General features: G+C 34.0%; 3 protein-coding genes across 3 annotated transcripts in view; 2 read left to right on the forward strand and 1 right to left on the reverse strand.

Moving 5' to 3' along the window:
- LOC131841649 (putative ferric-chelate reductase 1 homolog) overlaps nt 1-8,911 on the forward strand; it is a 31,750-nt gene extending 22,839 nt beyond the window's left edge. The window contains exons 4-13 of the mRNA XM_059189974.1: nt 781-953; nt 2,003-2,159; nt 2,608-3,082; nt 4,100-4,271; nt 5,135-5,192; nt 6,023-6,176; nt 6,676-6,768; nt 7,212-7,324; nt 7,811-7,927; nt 8,525-8,911. Of these exons, the coding sequence (XP_059045957.1) occupies nt 781-953; nt 2,003-2,159; nt 2,608-3,082; nt 4,100-4,271; nt 5,135-5,192; nt 6,023-6,176; nt 6,676-6,768; nt 7,212-7,324; nt 7,811-7,927; nt 8,525-8,653 (1,641 nt within the window). The 3' untranslated portion in view covers nt 8,654-8,911. The remainder of the gene's footprint in view (nt 1-780; nt 954-2,002; nt 2,160-2,607; nt 3,083-4,099; nt 4,272-5,134; nt 5,193-6,022; nt 6,177-6,675; nt 6,769-7,211; nt 7,325-7,810; nt 7,928-8,524) is intronic.
- Nucleotides 8,912-10,781: 1,870 nt separating this feature from the next.
- LOC131841658 (DNA polymerase epsilon subunit 2) lies at nt 10,782-12,528 on the reverse strand. The gene has a single exon (XM_059189983.1). The coding sequence runs from the start codon at nt 12,386-12,388 to the stop codon at nt 10,811-10,813; it is 1,578 nt and encodes a 525-aa protein (XP_059045966.1). The 5' UTR covers nt 12,389-12,528; the 3' UTR covers nt 10,782-10,810.
- A 707-nt stretch (nt 12,529-13,235) lies between these two features.
- On the forward strand, nt 13,236-22,470 carry LOC131841650 (uncharacterized). Its single transcript, XM_059189975.1, has 10 exons — nt 13,236-13,481; nt 13,648-13,697; nt 14,034-14,192; nt 14,554-14,673; nt 16,467-16,604; nt 16,955-17,151; nt 17,765-17,967; nt 19,382-19,622; nt 20,410-20,749; nt 21,450-22,470. Exons 1-10 carry the CDS (start codon nt 13,419-13,421, stop codon nt 21,616-21,618), a joined length of 1,680 nt encoding a protein of 559 aa, XP_059045958.1. The 5' UTR covers nt 13,236-13,418; the 3' UTR covers nt 21,619-22,470.
- Nucleotides 22,471-26,533: the final 4,063 nt, after the last annotated feature.

Below are 26,533 nucleotides of genomic sequence, written 5' to 3' on the forward strand. Positions count from 1 at the left end.
AATTGTCTCATTTACAGAGGCCCCGCTTAATAGAGGTCGAAATGTACCGTTATTCCATTTTGAAAGGTGCAAATGTTGATAACCTGCCCTAATCTGAATAATTTATCTCACTTATCAATATTATTATTATAAAAAATCTTCCATTAACAGAAGTAATTCAATGAAAAAGTCCAAGACTTCATTGCAACTCTCAATAATAGAGGTTTCTCACTTATCCAGGTCCCACTTAATCAGGTTTCACTGTAATAGTAAAAATAATATATATTTAATTAGTTACCCAAAGATAACTGTTTCAACAATGGGGAAAATAAATCTTTGATGACCCGGTTATCTAACGGGATATTTATTTTCCCCGTACATAACGTGTTAATTAATTAATTATTGAGGAAGTTTGTTTTGTTTGATTGAGGTTAATTAAAATTACTGAACGAGGTACATCATTTAAGTCATTTGACTTTGTAAAAACCGCAGTGACGAAACAAAATTGCATATTTTGCTTCACGGTTGACTAGAAGAATATGCCTTATAGTGTTAAGTCCACCGTATAGGGTTCATACATTTATGTATTTGTGTATTTATTTTATGTATTTATGTATTTCATATATTTATGTATTTAGGCATTAAAACTTTAACAAAAATGAGACTTTAATAGAATGGAATTCTGTACAAGACGTCGAATGCCAGTGATCATAAAACTCATTAGTCACTAAGGTGATTAATGAATCTCGGTGAATCTCATTATGATGATAAATATTAATTCAAAGTTATCAAATATTTCAGAATCAAGACACGATAGTAGGCAAGTTCATCAGAGTGCCAGACCCAGTGGCTACCCACATCATCAGCTGCAGAGGCAACAATGATACGGTGACGCACTCATCACCCGATGATAAACCTGCCATGACCTTCCAATGGCAAGCCCCTACCGACTTCTTGGGCGGAATCGAATTCAGGTACTATATTTCCCCTCCGATGAATCCCTCGTCCAATTCAAATGGCGGTCGTAATTACGACAGCCTGGGCCGAGGTTGGAACCCCTAGCGATGCCCTCAGACTAAAGTCGTATCCGTGAGGCTGGAGTTAGCCTTCAGCCGCTGCGTAAGTCCCTCCTTTGTTTTGGAGTGCCATCTGCACTTGCACCCTATCGTTGAGTGAAGCAGTAAAGGCCAGCTGTGCCCAACAGCATTAGAGTAGTTCGAAAAAAAAAGTTATATCTATAATATTAACTTTATATTAATTCAGGGAATTGGGGGAAAGGAGAGTTTGTTTTGTAAAATTTACTTGGGCAATAATTATAACCAAAGGCTTTTAGTCCGTCCTGGGACTAAAAGTCGTCTATAAAGAATTTGAATAAAATGTAGAAAGTAGATATTAATTTTTATTTATATGTTACTACACACTAGGTTCAGTTACTAGCAAATGATTAGTTTTTTGCTGCTCCCGCCTGCGCTAACGGTTTACGCTGGCGGGGCACCAGTAGATGATGAAAAGATGAGCATGATGTCAGGTCAGTTAGCCTATTGTGACAAATCTACCAGGAATTTCTGTACATATGTATTAGAAGAAGAAAAACATTAATTGACAACCATTAACCAATATATGGAAAGATATTAATATAACAACAACGAAACATTATGCTACGATTGTATTCAGCCGCTTCCCTTGCCACTCGCGCTGCCAGTCCTTTGACTCGCGCACAAAAACCGACAATCGAGGGAGCGCCGGACAGCGCGAGTGGCAGCGCCAATGGCAAGGGAAGTGTTTCCACTCGTGTTTACACTCTCGCGCTGGTCACTTCACACACACGGATAAACATGCACAAATACAAACGCCTATATATACACATACGCATACACGCCTGTCTCCTTTTCATCACCATTACTCTGTAACTTACTCTGTCACACACACGTTCTATCTCTCTCGCTGGTGAATCTTCGTTCATACTCGCGTCGACATACCATCACGCTATTATACTCACTCCCACATCCATTTCTAATTCCAGAGCAACAGTAGCACAAACGTACGCCATGTTCTGGAGGAATGTGGAGTCGCCGCTGGTGGAAGTGGTAACTCCTGATACCGTGGTCACAACACTGCCTCCCAACCAAGTAGCACTCGCTACCAGCACGCAAGAGCCACCGGTTATATTGGAGTCCAAGGTATAATACATATTCACAATTTTACATTCAAAATAATTACATCTTAATAATATTATAAACGCGAAAGTTTGTAAGTATGGATGTTTGTTACTCTTTAACGCAAAAACTACTGAACGGATTATAATGTAAGTTATGATTATTTATTGTGTGATTCATTTGATTATATTCTTACTAGTTGACTCGCGCAACTTTGTCTGCATCACACTTACTTGACATTTAACATTATATTTCGCCCAATTTACATAATATCTTTTAAAATTATAGCTTGTTGACATTCTGATGTATAAACTGTATTACTGTAAAGATTTATCATAATCCGTAACATAAACAAACTTTCACTTTTATAATGTATAAATGTTTTATACTTGTATAATCACTTCTACTATCTACTGTTCTTAACAGTAAGAATTGATAGTAGAAGTTAGTCTTGTCAAATTATTATTTCCAGTCCAAACCAGCGACGCAAAAACTGGATACGATTTACCAAGGCTGCGCAGACACAAAACTATGCTTTGGTGTACCTCAGAACTGTATCCCCAAAGGTGACTGCAAAGCGATTGTGGCTATATTCGTCGCGGGCGATGCGTACACCTTCGAAATCCAGGGTACTGATAAGCCGAAGTACGTCGCAGCAGGATTAAGTATGGACAACAAAATGGGTGACGACAGCGCTATGGAATGCGTCAGAAATGATAATGGTAGAGTCAGTCTGTTCACCTCCTGGACGTATCCGAAGTCAGAGCCATATGTGCGGAGATCAGACTCTCCACAAGATATAGTTCAACTGTTGGAGTCTTCGGTCATTGATGGGAAATTGTACTGTAAATTCAGAAGAGATACAGTTTCTGTTGTGAAGGGACAGACGTTCGATCTTGCGAATAACAAATATAATTTGATGGTTGTATCTGGAGATAGTATGAAGGGTAAGGATATTTCTATTTCTATTAGCTATATATAAAAAAAAATGGGATTGATACTAGAATGGTAAAAAGTTATGTTTATATAAAAAATATTTCTTCAAAACTAAAAGATAATGTTGGATTTAGATTAATGGAGAACCCTTATTACTTAGGTGTGTGAAAAATAGATAGTAGCTGATTGTCAGACCTACTGAATATGCATAAAATTTCATTAAAATCGGTTAAGCTGTTTCGGAGGAGTATGGTAACTAACATTGTGACACATTTAATTCAGACTTCTATATTCTGTGTAATGAACAAATCTATTGATGTTGAATATGAAAATTCTTTATTCATAAAACTTTTTTCATTAAAATCGGCTTATTTAAAAAGCTGTTTCATCACAAGAAGAACGAGCAAAAAAGTATGGTAACTTTTTAACATTGTAGCACTAACGAGTCAAAATATTAAATATACAACCAACTGGTTGAGTAACTAAATAATAGAAAATCAGTCATAGTGATTAAATCAGATTTGTCCCTAGGCCTCAGTGGTCTGGATAAACGGTTTAGTATATTTTACCCGCTTTACTTCCGATAGTCGCAGGTTCGATTCCTCATACGGTACAAAAAATTTTATTAATAAGTATCATTATTTGTATCGATATGGGTGTTACATCTATGTATATTATGTAGGTATTCACAAAAATATATAAGTATTTGTATCAGTTGTCTGGTACCCAGACCACAAGCCCAGCTTAACTTAGGACTAGACAGCGCTGTGTGGATTTTCCAGGTTTTTTTTGCACTATTTTCAGTTTTTGCTGGTTTCTTACGCTTTATGGCATATACCACATTATGGTCATAATTATTGTTAATATTATTTATTTACTTATTTTAATTCTCGAAATTATTCGGTATCTTAAATTATAGTAACGGGTCACACTGTCCAAGTAATTTATTAATATTATTTCTTTATATTTTAAATTGTCAAAATTATTTGGTTAATTTTTATTTTATTTTATTATTATTATTCTTCCAGATGCCGACCGCGTGGGTTTCCATTCAATAGCTTACGAGTCGACCGGTGAACCACTAGCTTTGTCCACCGTTGGATCAGCTGCAGGCGCCTCCAAACTGCTTTTGAAGCTCCACGGGTCCTTTATGTTGGCTGCTTGGCTTGGAACTGCATCTTTGGGCATCCTTCTTGCCAGGTTAGTATTTATATTATAAAGGGAGAAGATTTTGTTATAAATCACTACTACTTCGATATGTAATGTATGGGTGCCTGATATAGACATGAGCATCTCAGGGTTTGTATGGTGATAGTTAAAGGCCCTCTTATTGAAAGTTGTTTATTTTGTAAAATACACAGAACCAAACGATCAACTTTATGTTGACCAAATTATGTGTCTTAACTAAGTGCAAGGGGATTATTAGTAATGTAGGCTAACTCCATTGCTAGCAATGTACCATATCAGGTTGACCTCCACGCGGTCCGCCTGGAAACCGTCGTGGTAAATTGTCATTTGCCAAGATGGGCTAAGTAACCTAACTTCATGCTCATTTTATCATCCTCCACGGGTGCCCCGCCAGCGTAAACCGTTAGCGCAGGCGGGTGCACCATTCCATTAGAATAGAATAGAATAGAAAATCATTTATTCAAATAAACTTACATTGAAGCACTTTTGAATAGTCATTACATTTTTTTAATCTACCGCTCAGAAAGCTGTCTCATCACAAGAAGAACGAGCAAGAAACTTGCGTGTTGCTCTTTTATCTTTAATCTTGCTTATGTGCTTCTATTATCATCCATTAACAGAAAAACTAACTGCAAGGAACATACTACTAATCCTATTGGTACAGTTGACATTTTTATAAAATAACGAGCGAAACACTCCGGGACACTCGCAGCCGTCCCGCGAGTGTCCCGGGTTGGTCGGCTTGTTCTTACTGTGGTGGCATTATTTGTAGTGATTGCCACAAATATTATATATGTTTATGTTTGTAATTACTTATTGTTTGCTAAATAAAAATTAGTAAATTCTTATGTTAACATTACGAATTATTTGTGCAGGTATTTCAGACAAGTGTGGGTCGGAAAACAGCTTGGTGGCAAGGACATCTGGTTTGCTGTAAGTTACTCATTATATTTATTTATGTCATCATTATCATTATTTATGTAATTATAATGACAAACAACCTGACGGCTCCACTGACGATAATTAATTCTTTACCGTGTCCATTCTTGTCACACCACACGTCCATCTCAACATTCGCATTGCAGTTGCATGCAGTTGTCTTTTTAGAATTGAGTAGAATAAAAGATACTTTTTTCAAATAAATTTATTTTAAGTACGTTTAAATAGACGTAGTTATCATTCTTTTCTTCTTTATATCTTTTGTAACCTTTCTCTATATAACTAGGTAGTTGTGTTTTATTACCTTTCTTTATATAAATAAATTTATTGACTTACGACTAGTACACTGTTTTAAATGTGACGCGTTCATTATTTATATGTATAACTAGATATACTCGCGATTTCGTCCGCGTGGAATTTAACTTTATTTCTTTAAAATAATAGGACTTTTCTAAAATAAAAGTAGCCTAAGTTACTCCTTATTACATCAGCTATCTGTCAAAAAAAGTGCCGTCAAAATCGGTCCAGCCTTTTCAGAGATTAGCCGGAACAAACAGACAGACAAAAATTGTAATAAATGTTATTTTGGTGTATGTAGGTACCACATTTATATTCATATGCATGTAGTAAAAATTGGTTATTTCAATATTACAAACAGACAGTCCAATTTTATTTATATGTATAGATGAGGAAAAATCACGGGATCTTACCATATTTTATTTATTTTTAAAGAGTTTCCGATATTTCGGCAGTTTTCAACCGCCATGATCACGAGAATAAGATCCCGTAATTTGGTAAATTTTATTTTCTATTTTTTTTTTCAGTACCACAGAATATTGATGGTAGTGACGTGGTTGCTGACGGTGTGCGGGTTCATACTGATCCTGGTGGAGGTCGGTGGCTGGTCCACCACTGGTGACAACCCTCACGCTATCACCGGCATTGTTACTGTCATATTGTGCTTCATACAGCCAATTGGTGAGATGGTCATATCATACTTCTTACTAATTTACTCTTGACGCCTAGGTGGTCTGGCGGTTTATCACACCGCCTTGCTTCCCATAGTCGCGGGTTCGATTCCTCGCACGGTGCAAGCATTTGTATTCATGAGTTCGATTGTTTGTATCGGTCTGGGTGTTTTCTATGTATATTATGTATGTATTATAAAAATGTCTATATCAGTTGTCTATCCATAACACAAGCTCTACTTACCATGGGACTAGTTTTCGCTGTATAAATTGTCCAGGGTTATTTATTTATTTTATTTATATTATTATAAATGCGAAAGTTTATGAGTATGGTTGGATGGTTGGCAATGGATGATGGCCCTCCACCGTGGGAGTTTCTAGAAGGGTTGTGACATAACAAAAAAAATTGTTACAGTTTGTTTCTAGGTATGATATATGTATACGGTACGATAATTACTTTGCAACGATATGCTTATATATACATACTTAATATATAATATCAATTTCAGGTGCCTACTTCAGGCCACACCCCGGTACAAAGAAGAGGCCAATATTCAACTGGTTGCATTGGCTCGTTGGCAACGCTGCTCATATACTTGGAAGTAAGTATAATATCACGACTGACTGAAGTATAATATCACTTGGAGTAATCAGAGGCATTATTTAAATGTCGTCGACAATTTCAATTTGTATTGTATTATATGTGTGAAAGAGAAGGAAGCATTATGTCGTCTCCGTCACACACTGCTGGCGTCATGCAGGCATTAAACTGTGAACGGCGAGTGAGAACAATAGTGTGTGACTGAGAGTCGATAATTAGGAACAGATACATTTGAATCCAATATGCCAGAGACTATCACAGATTGTTGGAATAATTTTATTTAAATAATTAATTATTGTTTAAATAATGAATTAATGAGTTTAATAATTAAAATTTAAGGAGTTTTTTTTTTATTGTAGCAGAATTGTTTTGTGAGATAGAAAATGCCATCAGGCTTGCATATAATTTTGTGTACAAAATAATAAATAATTCTTTTTTTTTCAGTCGCTACAATATTCCTAGCGGTATATCTTCAAAAAGCAGAATTACCTCCGTGGAGCGTGTACATCCTCGCTGCATTCGTCGTCTTTCACGTCATAATGCACTTTGTTTTATCGGTGAGTTTTATTTTAAATACCACAGATAAATAAGGCCTCGGTGGCCTAGTTGTTGACCTTACTTCCGATGATCGCGGGTTCGATTCCTCACACTCGATAGTAAACATTTAATTTGATCATGAGTGTGAGTGTTAGCATTGGTCTGGGTGTTTTCTATATATATATATATATTGTATGTATTTAAAATAAAAATTTATGTCATTATTTATATCAGTTGTCTAGTACTTACAACACAAATTCTCAACTTGGCACTGTGCGAATTGTCCAGAATTATTATTATTGAACAGGCCGAAAAAGAGATGGATGCACTGTGTGAATGATGATATGGCAATAAAGGAAGAGAAAAACATAATAATAATACAATTTTTATTGGGCATAGTAAAAAGATATTTAGAAAAAAATAACTTGATATACGCCGACCCCAAATAAATATATATATTAAGAACAAATGAATATTTTACGATATTTTTACTCATGTTTCTACAGTTGATCGTGTGCGTATCTGAGGGTCGAATTAGCAATGGTCGTGTCAACACATTCCCCATGAAGGACATGCTGGGGTCCCGCCAAGCGTCGCAGGTCGACAGGAGTACAGATGCGCCGGTAATTATACAAATAATAATTCCTTTATACAAATATCTTTTGACGGCCTCGGTAGTCTAACCGTTTAGTTTAGGAATCGAATCCACGATCATCGGAAGTAAATCGGTGTGCTAAACCGCTGGTGGTCGTTTAACATCGCCTTATTTCTGATCGTCACCTGTTCGATTCCTCGCATGATGCAAACATAGAATTCATGAGTATGATTGTTTGTATTGGCTTAGATGTTTTGTATGTAGAACAAAAATATTGTACCCATAACACAAGCTTTGCTGCTTAGATTGATACTAGATGGCGCTTTGAGATCTATTAGGGTTACTATTATTGTTCCGTAGGTTATACCTTATGTACCTACTGTAGTAGGTATTTGGTATTTAGGATGTTGAACGTTGCAAACGCCTGCGTTACGACGATGTACGCTGGCGTGGAACCACTGGAGCATGATAAAATGAGCTTGAACTCAGAACAATTGAGTTTCTTGGCAAGTTCACCAGCAATTAACCACGATAGTTTGCAGAAAGAACCACGTGGCCAATGGGACCTCCAGGTCCCTTTACTAACCATCTTGACCATGTTTCTAATAAGAATGTTTGTTCACAGTTCTCCAGCTTCAGAAAGTTACTACTTGGGATATACGCTCCCATCATCATCCTGTTCGCCGTCGCAATGATTTGTCTCGTGGCCTTGGCTCCTATAGCTGAGACCTACACTACGTTGATGGGAGCCTAGTACCGCTTTAAAAAATTTTCAATAAATATAAGCAATGAAAATATTTTAAATAGCAGATTTCTCAAATTTTATATATTATAATTTTGGGTTATAGAAATAGTTTACTATATGTGAAATTAATGTAACAACGGATGAAAAATGGAAATACTTGTAATGTAGGTGCGAACAGTAACAGTGCAAAAGTGACAATGAAATATTGTATAACCCAACACTAAACTCTAGACTATCACAGTGTCGTCTGGTGTTAAATAAATAAAACAGCCAGTGATGTTGGATTGTTGAACTAAACTTTTCGGACTAGTCTAATGCTGTTGGCCGCAGCTGGCCTTTACAGCTTCACCGTTCAACAGAGGGCAGATGGCACTCCAAACCAAAGGAAGGACTTATGAAGCGGCTGGAGGCTAACACCCGCCTGACGGAGTTTATTTCTTGAAAATGAAGTAGTAAAGTAACAAAACGATATAATATCGCCTTCTACTCTTAACACAGCGAAATCTTGTATGTGGTGCGTGTACTTATTCTTAATTAAAAGTTCTATATAAAGGAACAAACTTATACAAATATAACAATTCTAAACCTGTAAATAGAGACATTCAAAATTGATACAAAAATAAATTTACAAGAATGTGCAGAGTTTGCAACAGTGTTGTTAAAATAATATTCAAATCTGTTTATTTTATGGTTATATTTATATCTTACATTTTTCGAATACATTACCTACTATAAACTTCAAGGACCCCCTCTTTTGAACATGGCCGCAATTTGCATTAAAATAAAATTCATATTTCATTAAGTACACATATTAATACTTTCAAAGTTTGAGTTGTTAATTTCTAAAATTATTTTATTGTACAGTACTAACTTTGAGAAACACTGCTATAACGAATACAGGACCAATAACATGGTACTAGCAAATATTTGAGAGAGAAAATTATGTATGTAAAATTTACAACTTTATCCAACGAAAACGGTAAGCTCTCCTCTAACCGCATTGAAACCAAACCGGCTCGGTAGTATATAAGCACATGTATTACTTAATAATAATAATAATTTATAAGTGTATCTAATAATGATCTGTAAATATATTGTAATTAAGTATTCACCTATATCTAGTTTTATTTTAAGAATTTTAACAAACTTATTAATGTCGTAATTTTATCACAACTCGCAAATAAACCATATTTATCTGAATATAAAAATCCTTTGTACCATTTGGATTGTAATTAAAACGACCTAATGTTTGGACCTTAACCATTAATCTCAAACTAAAGTCCTATCCGTTAGGTAGAAGTTAGCCTTCAATTTTTCTTTTTAAGTAAACATAAAAAGTAGGGCTGCCAACGCTCCATAATAATCTCCATACTCCTGCGAGTTTAAAGTACACTTTGAACTCGTCAGGATACTTTTATAAACCTACCCGTCCTTGTCACATTTGTGAGACCTCGCTCTCCCTATGATGTCACACATTCTGAAATGTGACAATAATAAACCCACATATTCTCGGCCCACTTCCTCCTCCCCTTAGTACGTCAATTTACAGATGAGCCTTTCAACATATATGATTTAGATTCGATTTATTTCTAATGAATTAATTACTGACGAAATTAAAATGAGTAATACATGTTTCATGCAAAATTATTTAAGACTTATTTTATATTTTGTGCATTATAAAATAAATAACAGATTATAAAGAATACATTCACTATTACAACCCAAATGGAGTAGACAGAGATATTATAAAATGTTTACCTCTTAACTCCCGAAGCTTTTGTCTGACTAGTTATTGTTTTCTTATTGTATGATTGAAAGACACATTGTCAATTTGAAAACTTCTGTACATAATATTTAATTTCTAATATCTATATATGTAGTCCTTGTTGGTTGACAGACATGGATAAATGCAGTGAAATACTCAAAAATTTTATCTGAATTACATAGGTATATCTTATTATGTCAGCAACAGCTAAATTGTTTTGTAAAATAAATGAAACATATATGTCTGTCCTAAAAACCTCTTTAAATATAATAAAATGTAATAATTATTTAATAATTTTATTATAAGTTATAATTGTTGTAAATAGTCATGTATTATCGAAAATTAAACAAAACTGAAAACAAAAGTATTTTAATGTTCTATATTTCCTGTACATCTTAAATTTAAGTATCATCTTTAGGTATTTGCGAGTCTTCAACAGTTTTAGATGATGGTATGTAAACCTTAAATGAGAATTCTGTCCGAGGAAACGATCCTGGATTGATAACTTGACAGTCTTGGTATGATCGAGTATATGGTTGGAAATGATCTGCAACAACCACTAAGTCAGGCATTGGATAAAGATTTAAGGCCTCCGAATGCTGCCAATAAATCGGCTGCACTCCCAATGTCAGAGGCGATAATGTACACTGACTTAATAAAGTTTTTGTTAAATGGTCCGGTATATCTCCTGACTCTGGAAAGTGTATTGAATTCCTACACATTTTCGTAACCAAATCCTGTCTTAATAGTACCAGTTCTTGTGTACAGTACTGAACACGACAAGGGTTTGTAGTGAATATTACGGATTCACCTAATTTCTCTCTTATATCTTTCGTAATAGAGTTTGGTATTGGTGGTCTTGGAAGTATATTAGCTGCAGCAGGATCGCCTTTTCCAGGCACAAAAATGAATTTACAAGATTCCCTCAATTTTGGATACTGGTAAATGATGTCTCCCAAGTTTGTTAAAGCAGCTTTCAACTGTACACTGTGTTCATAACCATATGGACATGACAAAAATTCACCCATAAATATAATAGCAATTGGTGGGAAGTCATTATAACCAGTAAACAAGGTTTTTAAATTTGTAACTACTTTCAAATTATCCAACCAAACATCAGACAGGAATATTAACATACCATCTTCATTTTCCTGTTCCAGCTTTAATAGATTTTTAGAATTCTTCAGTAAACCCTTAGATTTACCTCCAAAAGTATTTAAATTCCCAAAATAAGGTAATGAGACAGATCTACATTCTGATGGAGGTAGCACAAGGCCCATAACATGTAAAACTTTATCATCATAATAACCTTCAGCTAAAACAAAGCTGTTCTCAGTAAATAAGCCTGAATGGTACCTCGTCTCTGACATATCTAATAACACACTGCCCGTTGGATCTTCCAAATGGTATTTCCCTTCGGTTAATTGAGTTAAAAGTCCTAAGACTATTACCTCATCTATCTTACTGGAAGAACTAAGTAATACTTCTATTTTACGCAACTGAAATCGCTTTTCTTCAGTCATAGTAGGTAGTGCTTCCAACGCGAACAACTTGTTACGTACAGTCCTTTGCCATATCATCATGTACCTATCTATTAAGTATTGAGCCTTCCATTTAGGTTCTGGATACAAATTTTTACTATTATACGTATCTTTCACGAACTTCTTCCTTTCATTGTCATAATTCAACTTTGGGATACTAAATGAATCTATTACATTCAACACAGTTTCAGTCTCTTCAAGTCCTAGAGAAGTGCATTCTTTATAAGCAACTTCTATGTGTTCTTTCTCCAATACCGGCTGTGAAAGACATTGGCGTAATAAGTGAGCAGTTAATTTTTCCAAAACTTTTTGTCGCTCTTGATTTGATAAACTAAAAAGTTGTTCCGTGATGAATGTGGTCGCCTCCCGACGTATTATAAAACCATTAAGCTTGAAAGCGTTATTCACTTCAGCACGAAAACTTTTTAGATCAGCCATGTTTCTTCTAAATGAATGCTACATTAATCTTTTTAAAATACAGTACAAACAAATAATTTCAAATAAATAAACATTGTAAAAAAAAGATTGTACTAAAAGAAAAGGCGGGAAAAGGTGAAATTGTAAGACTACATATAATGTCACTGTTATTATTCTCGAATGAACGTCAACATATGTACTGTCAATGCCAAACTAATTATTTGTCAATCAGATTTGACTGACTAAGACTGGTCCTGACTGGTCATCGCACAGACTGACGCTAGTCTTCTGCACCCCTCTAGGGAGGTGAATGTTGGAGCCTAGGTGCAAGACCCTTCGCACTGCATCAATTCCGGGGGCAACAAACCCTGGGTAACTGGATCGTCTTGTGACGGTTCCTAAAACTAATTTAAATTCTAAAATCTAAGCACATTTATCAATAAAAATATTATAAATCTGTTGTTCATAATCACTATTATTTACTTTCCTAAATTCCTATTAGTTTCTATTTATTTCTACATTCTGTTTCCCGTCTATTATAATAAGTAGCATATTGGGCAAAACAAACCCATTGCCAAAAGGTGAATATTTTTTTAAATATTTAATGTACTTAAAAAAATTACATTAACTTATTTTTAGTCCTATAGTAGGGGACTGGTTTTGATTTTGTTTATTTTTTAGTTTTGATTTTATTTAATTATTTGTGTTCTTTTAGTCTGGATCGAATGACTGGCCGAAATTGGACTTACATTGACTCAATCTTCTACCGATGCTTTTAGAGTATTAAGTTCCTTGGTCAATGCAAAATATTTCCTGTTTCAGTACAATACGTCAGTCAGCTCAGTTTCTTTCAATCTATGTGATTCATTACTTAGCTCGAATAGTTATCAATAGTTGATGTTCTCAAATTCATCATTTTTCATGGAATTTGAATGCTAACTTATAAAAAAATGAATAGAAAATAATAATCTTATGTATTCATAGTACCTTTGATTGTAAGTTATTGTGACTAACGTGTAAATACATGCAAAGTGATATATAATTTTGACATATGATATATTTCATGAGTATAAAATCATTTTCTCTCGCTTTACTGTTATATCGGCCGGTTATAGTAAGTATAATACTTAGCAATTACGCATCATGTTTCATTAAATTATTATTATAATTATCTACACTAATTGTACTTATTGAATAAGGCTTCAGGAGAATCTATTACCTAATATATTTAGCACTGATGATTCAATCTTATTTATTAATTATTATTGTTTACTTCGCAGGCGAGAACTGTGAAAATGGATGTTTTGAGACCCTTTCAGAACCTCTCTTGGTAAGTATATTTTAAAATAACTAGCATAGTTTACAGAGTTAGTAAATATAATACTTAGAGTTAGTGTATATAAACACTAACATAATAATGGTATGTATTTTTATATTATATTTGATGTTGAACATAAAAAATGATGTTGTTTTGTTTATCTTACCTACACTAGAAACTTCTACAACTAATGTGAATCCAGCCAGGACAATAACTTGGCTGCATCGGAAGCTAGTTCTGCCAATTCATTGAATACACCTAGGTGTATGTCCAATATAATTAACTTCAGAGCTTGGTTGGACTCATAAGAGATTACAGTCATTTTCTTATTATTATAAAACTTTTCAGGTGCAAACCAGACTGGTGCTTCCCTAGCATGAGTAAGGAGACAAATGAATTACTGAGACAGTGTATTGATCTTCCAAAGCCAGAGTTATCTGACAATGTCGATGAAATTATTGAGAAAAGCAAGCAATTTCCGATACCATTCCCCATTGACACTGCCAGGTATGCACAATATGATTTATTTTATGTAATACTAGCAACCCATCCCGACTTCACATGGATGCATTACAAATAATTTAATTTCTCAACTTGTTCTATACCATAACATGCATGTATTGTACATATAAACTTTCCTCTTGAATCAGTCTATCTAATGGTGAAAAGTGCATGAAATGCATTACATAATTTAAAAGGTATAAACCAACAGACAGCAGCAGCAACTTCATTTTATGTAAAGATATGAAAAATAGTGAGTTCTATTTATTTATGACTCAATAATACAAACATGATGCAATAAGTGTAGTGTACACTAACATAACACGGATCATGGTCTCTCAAAGTTATTCATAATGGGTTTTTTTAGATTACACAAACTGAAATTGAAGAGGCCTTTGGATAGTTTGAAGAAGAATATAGTGTCCACATACCCAGTCATACATGAGAGGGTGCTTCTACTCATGACACACTTTCTTATATACAAAAGGTATGTTTCTATATTTTTATACTACCCATCCTTGATTGTCTAGCTGTGTAGCATACTATCTTATTTCCAATGGCCTGGCCATCTGAATATATATAACTCAAAGGTGACTGACGTAGTGATCTATCAAAGCACAGGCACAGATGTTATGACATAGGCATCCGCTAAGAAAGGATTTTGAGTAATTCTATCTCCAAGGGGATAAAAGTTTTTATGAAACTTTGTCAATTTTAAATCGATCGGGATCGGTAAATAATATCGGATCGATAAATACTATAAACATTTTAACGGACCCAGGGCTTCTGGACGTGGACACAGACATAAATATATGAATTAAATGTAATATTGTAATTTACTAACATAATTCATAAGTTGTTTTCTAACATAATATGGATACATATCTAAAATAAATGAAATAATAAAAAAAAAAATATTAACTAAAATAGGTGTTATACCGTTCGATGTTTGACCGTATGTATCTCAACAAGTAACGCAAACTACAATTGCCACAACAACATAGTCATCGTTTTACAGATTTAATAAGAAACTAACAAGATTCCAATTAACCATAATTATTCCTGTTAAGACCGGTTTAACTATATTAATAGAATAAAACATGAAGAAGTAAAACTCAAAGAACAAAAAGAAGTTTTGATAATGGGTAAAAGAATGAACTAGTTGTTGAACCTGGGTGTAAGTTCTTTAATTAACTGTCCAAGAACAGCAACGCGCACGTGACACCTCGCCTAGCTACATATGGCTGGCGAGCATATATGTATAGCTAACATTTGCTTTCAGATGTATGTCGCATCTGCTTATATGCCACCTAAATAGTTTTTTTTTTTTCGGACTACTCTAATTTTTTTTTTTATTTTTTATTTATTCATTTATTTCAGGCAACTAGGCCCATATTATAAATACCTTATAGACTAACATACATATAATATAATATTTAAAAACTTTTTTGTCTGTGTGATCACGGCACTGAAGATGGCAATCTGCCACTGTTGGCCGCACCTTTCGGCCTTTTTTCATGAAGGTCGGCAGCAAGTTCACCGCCACAAACGTTGAAACTCGCGTTGTGACTCGGCTGCGTTACCCTCAATGTCAGGTTACTCTTGGTACTAATATAATCGACAATGTCCTGCTCCTTAGTGGCGTAATGTAGACGGGACAGGTACATTGTCGTGGTCGGTATGGAGCAGTTGGGCCCAGTGAGTGCAGTGCCACAATGATTCCTATTGACCTTGTTTGTGCGCCTCTTCTTTTGTACCACGACGAAGCCATCATCGTCGCGGTTGCCAGTGGCAGCACACGTAGGGTCAATGTTCAGTGATGGGGATGATAGGGTCAATGTCTAATGCTGTTGGCCGCAGCTCGAACCTCGGACGTTAGGGGCTCAGATGGCACTCGAAGGAGTTAGGCCAACTCCTGCCTGACGGATACGACTTTAGTCTGAGGGCACTACTAGGTGTTCGAACCTCGGCTCAGGCCGTCGTAATTTCGATCCCCGTTTGAATTGGACGGGGTATCGATCGGAGGGGTCCTACATAGTATAAAATAAATTCATTCATTCATTCATAAACTTAAGAGCAACGCTCTTATGTGTGTGTAGTGAAGCTCTTGCCACTTTCTATGATATTCCATCATATTCTTTAAGCCTTGATACGACACGAATCCAATTCTGTCTTAAATACTCTTTTGAAATTGTAACATTGCGGCCTCATTTATTCTTCGTCGTATATACGTTCTGCTATACTGCATATGTAACATAATCATGATATTTCTGATTTCAGGGAATTTGGGACGAGCATAGAGAAGGCATTTTACAAGGATGTGACGGTACCAATTTTAATTGATAGGATATTAAAAAAGCGCGCAGTGGTCTTTATGGGCGAGGATGATCATTACAAACTATTCAGCGGCGAGATGGGGTAAGCTATATCGTGATTATCATGTCATTACTCTCATACTGATGTTGCTTATTTTTCCAATAAATGGTATTAGAAAAACATTTATCAGTCCTTTTAGTGATTTAATTTTATATACCTTTTATTGACCAATACGTCGGAATTAACTCTCAAGAAGTCAATACAAAAAAAACTGTATTGACACAACAAAGCTATATTTATTAATAGCGTTGATATGCGATATTATATTATTTCTAAAAAAAATTTATTAATTTCTATTGATGCCACAACCCTATTTAAAACATTACAAAAATCTGGCAACATTGGTCATGTCAAATTTGTCTCTGGGAATCAAGACATTGTTTATTTCTCAGGTCTGACGGCTGGGAGGCGGTCGGCACTGTACACCAGAAACCACCATTAGTACTAGAGAACTGTCTCAGCTACGATGAGATGAAACTATCAGCTATGGTGTTTGTGAGTGGCCATACAGAATGCATTAACAATGGAGCTAGACACAACGTCGGGGTAGAAATGGAGGAGGGAATAGAGAAGAATGCTGTTATTATTGGTATGTAAAACAAATTCTATAAATTTTTCTTGTACTATTTTGAGAGTCATGGTTTATTACACCGAATTACGCCCAAGAGGTCAGGAGTTCAAATATGGTAGACACAAAATCAAACTGTCAATTTATTTTATGCCTCGTTTTGCTGTTTACTGTTTAGCACACCTTTACTTCCTATGGGCGCGGGTTCGATTCCTTGCACGGTAAAAAATTGTATTACTTAATAATATGATTGTTTGTATCGGTTTGGGTGTTTTCTATGTATATTATGTGTGTAATAAAATACCGTAACTATGTATTTATATTAGTTATCTAGTACTCATAACACAAGCTTTGTTTAGCTTAGGTACGGGTATAAGTATTTACATATGCGTAAGTTGTCGCTTACCATCACATAAGCTGTCAGTAAAATAAATAGAAATAGAAATAATCTCTATTCAAATAAACACAATACAAGCACTTTTGAATAGTCATATTTTTTTATTCTACCACTCATTCGGAACGCAGACTCATCACAAGAAAAACCAGAAAGAAACACGCGTATTGCTCTTTAGAATAAATGTTCAGTTCCTTTGTCATTTGATTTACATAAAAAATGCTTTCTATGTAATTGTAGGAGTTATCGGCACCCGTTTCGAACGACGTGCACGCATGGATTGTGAAGATATCCTCATTACTGAACAGCAGAACACGTGGGAGAATGGATATGGTGAAGAAGTGACACCTACCACATGTTTCAATGTACTAAAAACAACATATGTCAGGAACAACCAATCGGCTAAGCATATGTGGAGACAGATTTGGTCAGAGTTCTATCAGGTAAATGATTTCTTAAAATATAAGGGACAAATAAATAAAATCAAAAATAATTTATTCATTTAGGACTTTTTAGCCACATAGAAATAATCTTTATTCAAATAAACCTAATATAAGCACTTTTTTTAATTGTACCACTCATTCAGAACGCAGACTCATTACAAGAAGAATGAGAAAGAAACTTGTGTGTTGCTCTTTTAAATAAATGTTGTTTTTAGTCGATTTACATTACCAAGGATTAGGCATGCGAGAGCCGACATAGTAACCTCTAGGCGCTCAATCTTTGTTCAATCATATAACATTGTCAGTGCTTATAAACAGTAAATCAGTGATCCCCAAAGTGGTCTATATCGACCCCCCGGGGTCTATGACAAACACAAACAAAAAGCGGTCAACTTGTTGTTTTTACTTTATGTTTTTAGCATTAACTTTACTACAGTTAGAAATTTACAGAAATCAATACCAGGTAAGAATGGAGGGTCTACCCAAAACAGTAAATGACAAAAAAAGTTTGGGAACCTCTGCTGTAAATGTATTAATATTTATATTTTTCTCTACCATCCAGTTTATACAGATTCAATTGAGAAACTTGTTTGCTTCTCAACAATGACCAAATCGACAGAACAAAACATATATTTAGCTATCATGAATTTCGACCATAAATTGACCATAAATAAAACCGACAACAAGGAAAATGGCAAGATTAAATTAAAAATATTTGGTTTTTTATGATTTTGTCTTGACCTTTTGTTTTTTCCTTAAACAATTGATTTTTGTTGCTTCTATTCTGTTTTTTTTTAACTCGTTTATCCACTATGGACAAACGAGTTTGCGGCTCACCTGATGGTAAGTGATTACCGCCGCCCATAATTAGTCGCAACACCAGGGGAATTGCAAGTGCTTTACCGGCCTTTTAAGAAGGAATAGACTCTTTTCTTGTAGGTTTCAATACTGTATATGTATAAGGAATGATATTTAGAAAAAAATATAATTGAACTTCATCCATTCAGTGAAAAACTGTTTGTAATATCAAATTAACAGCTTTTCACTGAATGGATATGATATTATATGTGGTGGTTACATCAAAAATTATTTTTAAAATGTTTGTCTGTATGTCTGTGTTGTTACTAATATCTGAAATGATTTTGACGCGACTTTCGCAGATAAGTAGCTAAATGTTTGTAACATTAGCATTAGGTTTGATCATCTCGGTATATACATTTGTATTTATAAGTATAATTATTTGTATTTGTAGGCTCTAGGTATTTTCTATGTATATTATATATGTATGTATGTATAAAAAACGTATCTATGTAAACGTATATCATTTGTACTCATAACGCAATCTCTGCTTAACTTGGTACTAGATGGCGCTGTCTGAATTGTCCCGATATATTATTATTATACTAATTTTCAGGTACATAGCTACACATATGAAGAATTGACGTCCTACGTTAACATAGAAGATAAAAGTGAAGACAAGAGATACATAGAGAGATATGTGAAGTGCTCCTCACAAGAATGCAGCAATAATGTTATATTTGACAACGAGGTTTACTACAAACGACTTAGTGTTTTAGTAGAGACCACACTGTTGGAAGCAGAGTACAGAGCTAGTGAAGCTGGGAAGGATGCATTTGTGAATATTATTGGTGCTGGTGAGTTACTGAAACTGAAAATTGTTTAATTGGATGATTATTTTGTCTGGCTATAACCTTAGTACACCGTTTATGATTATACATTAGCTGTCTTCACACGTGAATCGGCTTTCACGGAGGAAAGAATATGCATGTAAATGTAGACAAAGGGAACGAGAAAGACCGCGCGCGGAAACTGAACTCGTTCACGCATTCTTCAACAGTGCGTGCTTTCACGCCTTTAGGTAATTAATAGTTATCAAAAAAGGCGCTCTAACACCACGAATATCTGACTATGGAGGAGACATAATTATAGAGTTATTGATAATTTATGAGCCTTAAATGTGTCTGGAAGATACAATCTGTGGAATAAAACATGTGGGGATTAAGCCCACAGTTTCGTGATAATGCTATTGATTGATTGATGAGGGGTTTTTTATCCGTTTTTACCGTTTGATAACTGTTTTGTGTTGTAAAATTTGAAAGAAAATGAAGTGACATGAATATACACGAAATAGTGAACACAAAAAATAGTTAATCTTAATTAATTGAATTTGAATTCTATTTAACAATTCAAATTCAATTAATTAAGATCTCGCATAAAAGAATGTGCTTGAACAGAAACCAAATTTAATATCTATTTACTTTTTGTTGCGGGTTAATCTGGTACAGTATTTTAGACTTTATTTGATTTCCAATCAAATCTTTTTATTTCAATTTCTTCCAAAACAAATGTAGACAATTTTTAAGTTTTATGACAGATATTGTATTCTTAATTAATATTAATAGTGGTTTATTACATTTATAGGTCTGGGCGTATGGAAGGTGTCATCACACCAAGCCGATGTATACATCCTTACATTCCTGGAAAGGATACGATCTCTCCTAAAGAAGGATTTGTTGAACCATATATCCGACGTTAACTTCGCATATGTGAGACCCACTAGCGGTGTTTTAGCTCTTTTCACATCGGATACGGATACCGAGAAGCGGATATTCTTCGAGTGCAAGCGGCATCCTCGGGGCGGCATCAATGTGCAGTTGGAGAATAGAGAGCCATCATCTGAGTTGAGTGGTGAACATGAAGGGAAGTTGTTGGTGATGACATACGCTTGGGATGGGAATGCACATCCTGGGAATGAGTTCTGGTATGTACTATAGAAATATTTATTTATTTATTCTTTTGCACATAAAAATCTATACATGGCAGACTTAATGCCTGATGGCATTCTCTACCAGTCAATCGTCGCGATGATCAGAGATAATAAGGCGAAAAATATATATAGAGATATTTTTTTTGTTCACCAAATACAGTATAAATAAAAGAAATTGAGGTGGCTTTACATGCCAAAGGTGTCTATTTGATCCATTTTACCTTTGCAAAACATAAAACGAACTCTATATCTTTTATTTATATTACAACTAACTCATTATAAAGCTACAAATATATTTGTAACACTGATAGTCTACACTTAAAATTATAAAGATATATATATTATAAATATCTATTCCACCACTCATTCGGAATACAGACTCATCACAAGAAGAATAGATGGAAAGAGAGGTAGGGGAAGACCAAGACGCAGCTATATCAAGCAAGTTGTGTGTCGTATCAACAGCTAAAGGGACTGATAGAAGATCGTGGAAGGTGGCGGGAGCTCCACCGACAAGAGCACAGCTCTTAAATTATGAATGAACACAAGAAGAACTAACAATAAATTTGCGTGTTGATCTGTTAAAATATAAACTAGTGGTCGCCCAATGGTCGAAGTTTAATCTTATCCATCCATACTCACAAACATTCGTCAAAAACTTGGTTCTAATAATAAAATGTGTGTTTGTCTACAGGTTAGGAAGCCTAGACGGGTCTGGGGATCCAGCGGCAGCGTGTTCCACACAAGTGGCGGAGCTCCACAACGCTCACGTGAACGCAGCTGTCAGCGGGTACAACGTCCGCGTCGCCGGCAGGCTAGGGCTTCGTCCCCTTTCAGACTATTGCCTCGCACTTAGCTCGTAAGACTTGCTATATACTTATACTTTAGAGTTGTCGACCGTCCTGTTTTCCCTGGACATAATAATAATAGTCTGAAATAATTAAATTTACAAAAAAATCACCCTTCGAAAGGCTGCCTACTTGGTTTCGGCTCATAAGTGTAGTTTATACGCCATGAAGCGTAAAAAAACCAGCAAAAGCTTTGAAAATGAGACAACAATAATAATAATAATAATAGTCAGTCGCTTTCTAAATGCCACAACAGAATAAAAATGAAAATCATCACGCAAAATAAAGTAACGAGAAACTTTGTTAATTTTTTTTGCGTGATAAAATTAATTTTTAACGTGAGACTTAAAATGTCCCGTCCTCGGTACTAATCACCAGCTTAAGCTGTGAAAAGGAGAGATAATAATAATAATGAATCTCTCTCTCTCTCTCTCTCTCTCTTGGATATGCTGAAAAGGTACATATACAAATTGTATTTATGTATAATCCCATCATTTGTAATACAATAAATAAATGTCAGTATATAATCTGTATATACATATATTCCATTTGAATAATGTATACATTATGTATTGAAAATTCTTGCCATGCTATAAAAGATAAAACTAAAAGGGTTTGATTATAATTAGCAATATTTATAAATTGTTTTTTATAATTTTTATGTATACTGTGATAAGAAATTAATATTTCTTTCTTATTGGATGAAATTCTATATATATTTTAATTTTTATATAATCAAGCCTAATTTGAATCAAGAAGGTAGGCATATTATAATTAGATTCACAGGTTTATTATCATCAACAGTTTCAAGAGGAATTTGTGAGAAATATCTATTTCGTTACAGTAATAAATTAAATAAAATAAATTCGTACTTCAGTATCACGAATTAAAAATTTACACGTGATACTGTTCAATATATAATTTAAATTACTGACTTCGAAGTTATTAAGACTTATTAATTAATTATGATTTTTTTATATATTTTAAATATGTGAATGGTACTTAAAGCATTGAATATTAAGCGAATGTAGATCGTATTGCATTGTTATAAAGATGTATTTGCAGCACTATTAATGGGCAATATTAGAATAAATTTGTCACAAATTGAGCTTTACAGCGTCCATATTAGGTGCGGTTGTTTTTAAGATATAAAATCATATAATGTATGAAAATTTTTAATATTACTTATTTTAGTTAGTTATAAAGGTATACCAAGCCGAAAGCAAGTTATAATTACTGTTTATGTAACTGAACTATTTAAAATTTCAGAATTTTTTATTTATGTTCAAATTTTATATGTATATAAAATTTGTACATAGTATAAAACAAAGTCACTGTCGCTGTCTGTTCACTTATATATTTTAATTTACGCAACGGATTTTAATGCAGTTTTCAGAAATAGGTAGAATGATTTATATGTATAATACATGCGTGTTATAAAATAGAACAAGTCGAGAAATTAAAAGAGTCCCTCGGAAACCATGATAAGTGAGTGTCGTGAGGAATTTGTCACAATGGGCTAACTGACCTGACCCCATGCTCATCTTATCTTCCCCCACTTGGCCCGTCAGCATATACCGTTAGCACAGGCGGGTGTGGCATTCCATTATCATTAATTTGAAGAAAAAAAAAACATTTTAAGTCATTTTCGCTTCGTCACGATTTTACGATTTTATTTCATGGTATATTTGTTTTCTGTGAAACTTTTGCAAGTATCCTATCTGACATTCGGTTTAGTATACCATTTACAACAAACACTGAATAAGTGTAGTTTTAAGTATTATTTTTAATGTACAGTTTAAAATAAACACTCGTTTAACTGTGCACTTATTGGTTAGTAAACAATAAGTATAGGTTGTGTTTAATATAAGATATATAATACATATATATGTCGATATACATGTATATAGTTACAAGCTCTCAAAACATGGATGCGTTTTTATATATATTCATAATTGCATAAAATATGGACCGCACCTTAATTTAGTCTGAATAATAAACTTGTAAAGAAATATGTAATTCATTAATTTTGAAGAGTTGAATGGAATGTATGGATTATTGTAATGTTGATGAAACTTTACAGTAATATAGCTTATACATCAAAATAACATATGCTATTAAAACAATTTAAAAAGGTATTATGTAAATTGGGCGAAATATAATTATAAATGTCAAAGTGTGAAGCAGACAAAGTTGTGCGGGTTAGCTAGTATGAAATAACACATTTATACTGTGTTTTTGTATTGTGATAGTTGTTGGAAAGTAATATTACAGTAAGGTCATTCAGAGTTTGCGTTTCGGTCAGGTCAGGATCGCATGGGCGATATAACTTTGAACTGTCGTACAATTTACGGCAAAATATAAAATATCTCTTATTTTCTTTTTTTAAATGAGTGATAACATGAAAAATTTAATAATTATTCCAACTTACAATAAACGAATTAATTTTAATCTATTGTAAATACTAAAAACAATAGTTTTTAAAAATCAAATCACATCAAACTGCGCTGTTTAAAGGTTATGTCAACTGTTTTTGTAGTGATGTGACCAACAGCGCAGTTTGATGTAGTTTGACTTTTAAAAACTATATACGTACGTCAGTTCAAAGTTACATCGCCCATTCAATCCGACCTGTCAGAAACGCAAACTCTGAGCGGCCGAACCTAAGTATAAGTACATACATACGCGTAGATTGTGCCTATAATTTTGTTGTTAAGTTATACTTAATAAGGATTCACATTTAATTGCCAAGTTTGCATTATATGTCAATATTCCAAAACAATTTGAAGTAAATCCAAACATGACGGCCTCGGTGGTCTAGCGGTTTAGCACATTATAGCGCTTTACTTCCGATGGTCGCAGGTTCGATTCTCGCATCGTAAAAACATTTGTATTCATGAGTACGATTGTTTGATTTTACTGTGTGTTTTCTATGTAACTATTTGGAAAAAAAGTTTGTGTTCTATCAGTTGTCTAGTACACATGCTCTGATTAGCTCGGAACTAGAAAGCGCTGTGAGAATTTCAAGTTGGTGGTTCTGTGGTTTTTCAAGTTGTGGAATTGACAAATAATGTATGATTGACGAAACGTGGATTCTTTAATAGCCGAATAAATAGATCTATGTAAAACAAAAGTTGTACTGCATTTTGTTATATAACATAAGAAATATATGCCAGTGTTTTATATTATGTTTTGTTTTATTTATATTACTGAAATGACGCACACAGACACCTAAAAAAGTACACGAAGCAATAAACTGACTTAAAAAAATACAGAAATTCAGTTGAGATTCTTGTCAGTTCTTCTAAATGGAATCTTGATACAGAATTGTACGGTAGGGAAACAAATTTTACTTATGACATTCATAAGCGGCTAAATCGAAAGTTTGTGAGTATGGATGTTTGTTACTCTTTCGCGCAAAAACTACTGACCGGATTTTGATGTATTTTTTTTTTATTGGATTGTTTGGGCTATTGTCAGATGTGTAGCACCTGTAGCACTGCGACCTACATAGATCTATTGTGCTCGCCCTTTTCAGAGTTCGCTACCTAGACCCGTCAGGGACAAGACAATTTTGATGTAACTTTACAGTAATATAACTTATACATCAAAATAACATATAGGCTATAAATTTCACGCGAGTGAAACCGGCACAGCTAGTCTTATCGCTAATGCAATATCTTCAAGACAAACGTTGGATAGAGAGATTTTACAAAAAGTAGGTGGCGCATTAGTGGAAAAAAGGTTTGGCAAGTAAAATGTTTTTTCTTTTTTCAAAATTTTAATACGTTTTTTTTGGCAGATTGTCCGGTAGGTATATAATTATGTATGTATTTATTACCTATATATAAGTAAGAATGATTCTACTTAGTTATTCGTGACTTTAAGTTCAATTCTGAAATGGTAGTTTCGACTTATCAAGAGCGTTTTTTTCGAACTACAGCGGGTGCACCATTCCATTATTATGCATAAAAGTGTAAAAATATATGCAAAACAGTTGCCCCCGAGTGTGTCGCGATCTGAAGTACCGTTTTCCGTACAATCGAAGTTTAATGCAATACCACTTAACAAGCCACAAATCTCTTGAGTATCGATTTTAAACAATACACGCTGAAAGGTGCATTAAAGTGGCATTGTGCTGTAAAATACGATTAATGGATTTCGAGGAGGCATCGCGTAAAGGGTGTAATGGACTCGTTTATTGCTCGACAGAAAATAACGATATTTTTACTAATAACTAGATAGAAACGTCTAGTTTTATAGAACAAAGTTACCTAGATACTACAATGTAGGTAGATAACTATTGCAATATGTAAGCATAGTAAGCCAACTATATATTGTCTAATTTTTTATTTTTTTATTGTTATTTAGCATATAAATCGATATTTTTATGTGCATATTGTCAGTTCGCTATCATTTGTATTATCGTCGTCGTCGTCCATCGTCGTACATCGTCGTTTTGATTTGGATTTTGTTTATTTTAAATTTGACTTTATTTTTAATTAAGCTGTGCCCGCGGTTTTACACGCATTAATTTTTTATATATTATATATATAAATAAATTTTTATATTATTCTGATATATAATGTTATTCTGATATATATTAATTTGAAATTTCTTCAAAATACTCAAAAATTTTCGCGTTTATAATATTAGTAAGATGTGTATAGGTAAAAACAGAAAACAGAAAATAATTGTAATACGGATATATATACCAGGAACGATTGTCAAGAAATTGAAGTATCTATATCTAAACAAAATGTACAATTACAGAACAATAAATTCATATTCATTAATTAGAGTCAACATAATAAATGCACAACCAACAGGTTGAGTAACTAATTCTTGAATAATTCTATAATTTCACTGCCTAATCGCACCCTACAACAGAAACAACAGCTAACAAAATAATCTACTGCTGAAATATGTG

The sequence above is a fragment of the Achroia grisella genome, unplaced genomic scaffold (genome assembly GCF_030625045.1).
Source record: "Achroia grisella isolate CSIRO2021 unplaced genomic scaffold, CSIRO_AGI_Agris_v1 utg1867, whole genome shotgun sequence".
In the NCBI taxonomy this organism is placed as follows: domain Eukaryota; kingdom Metazoa; phylum Arthropoda; class Insecta; order Lepidoptera; family Pyralidae; genus Achroia; species Achroia grisella.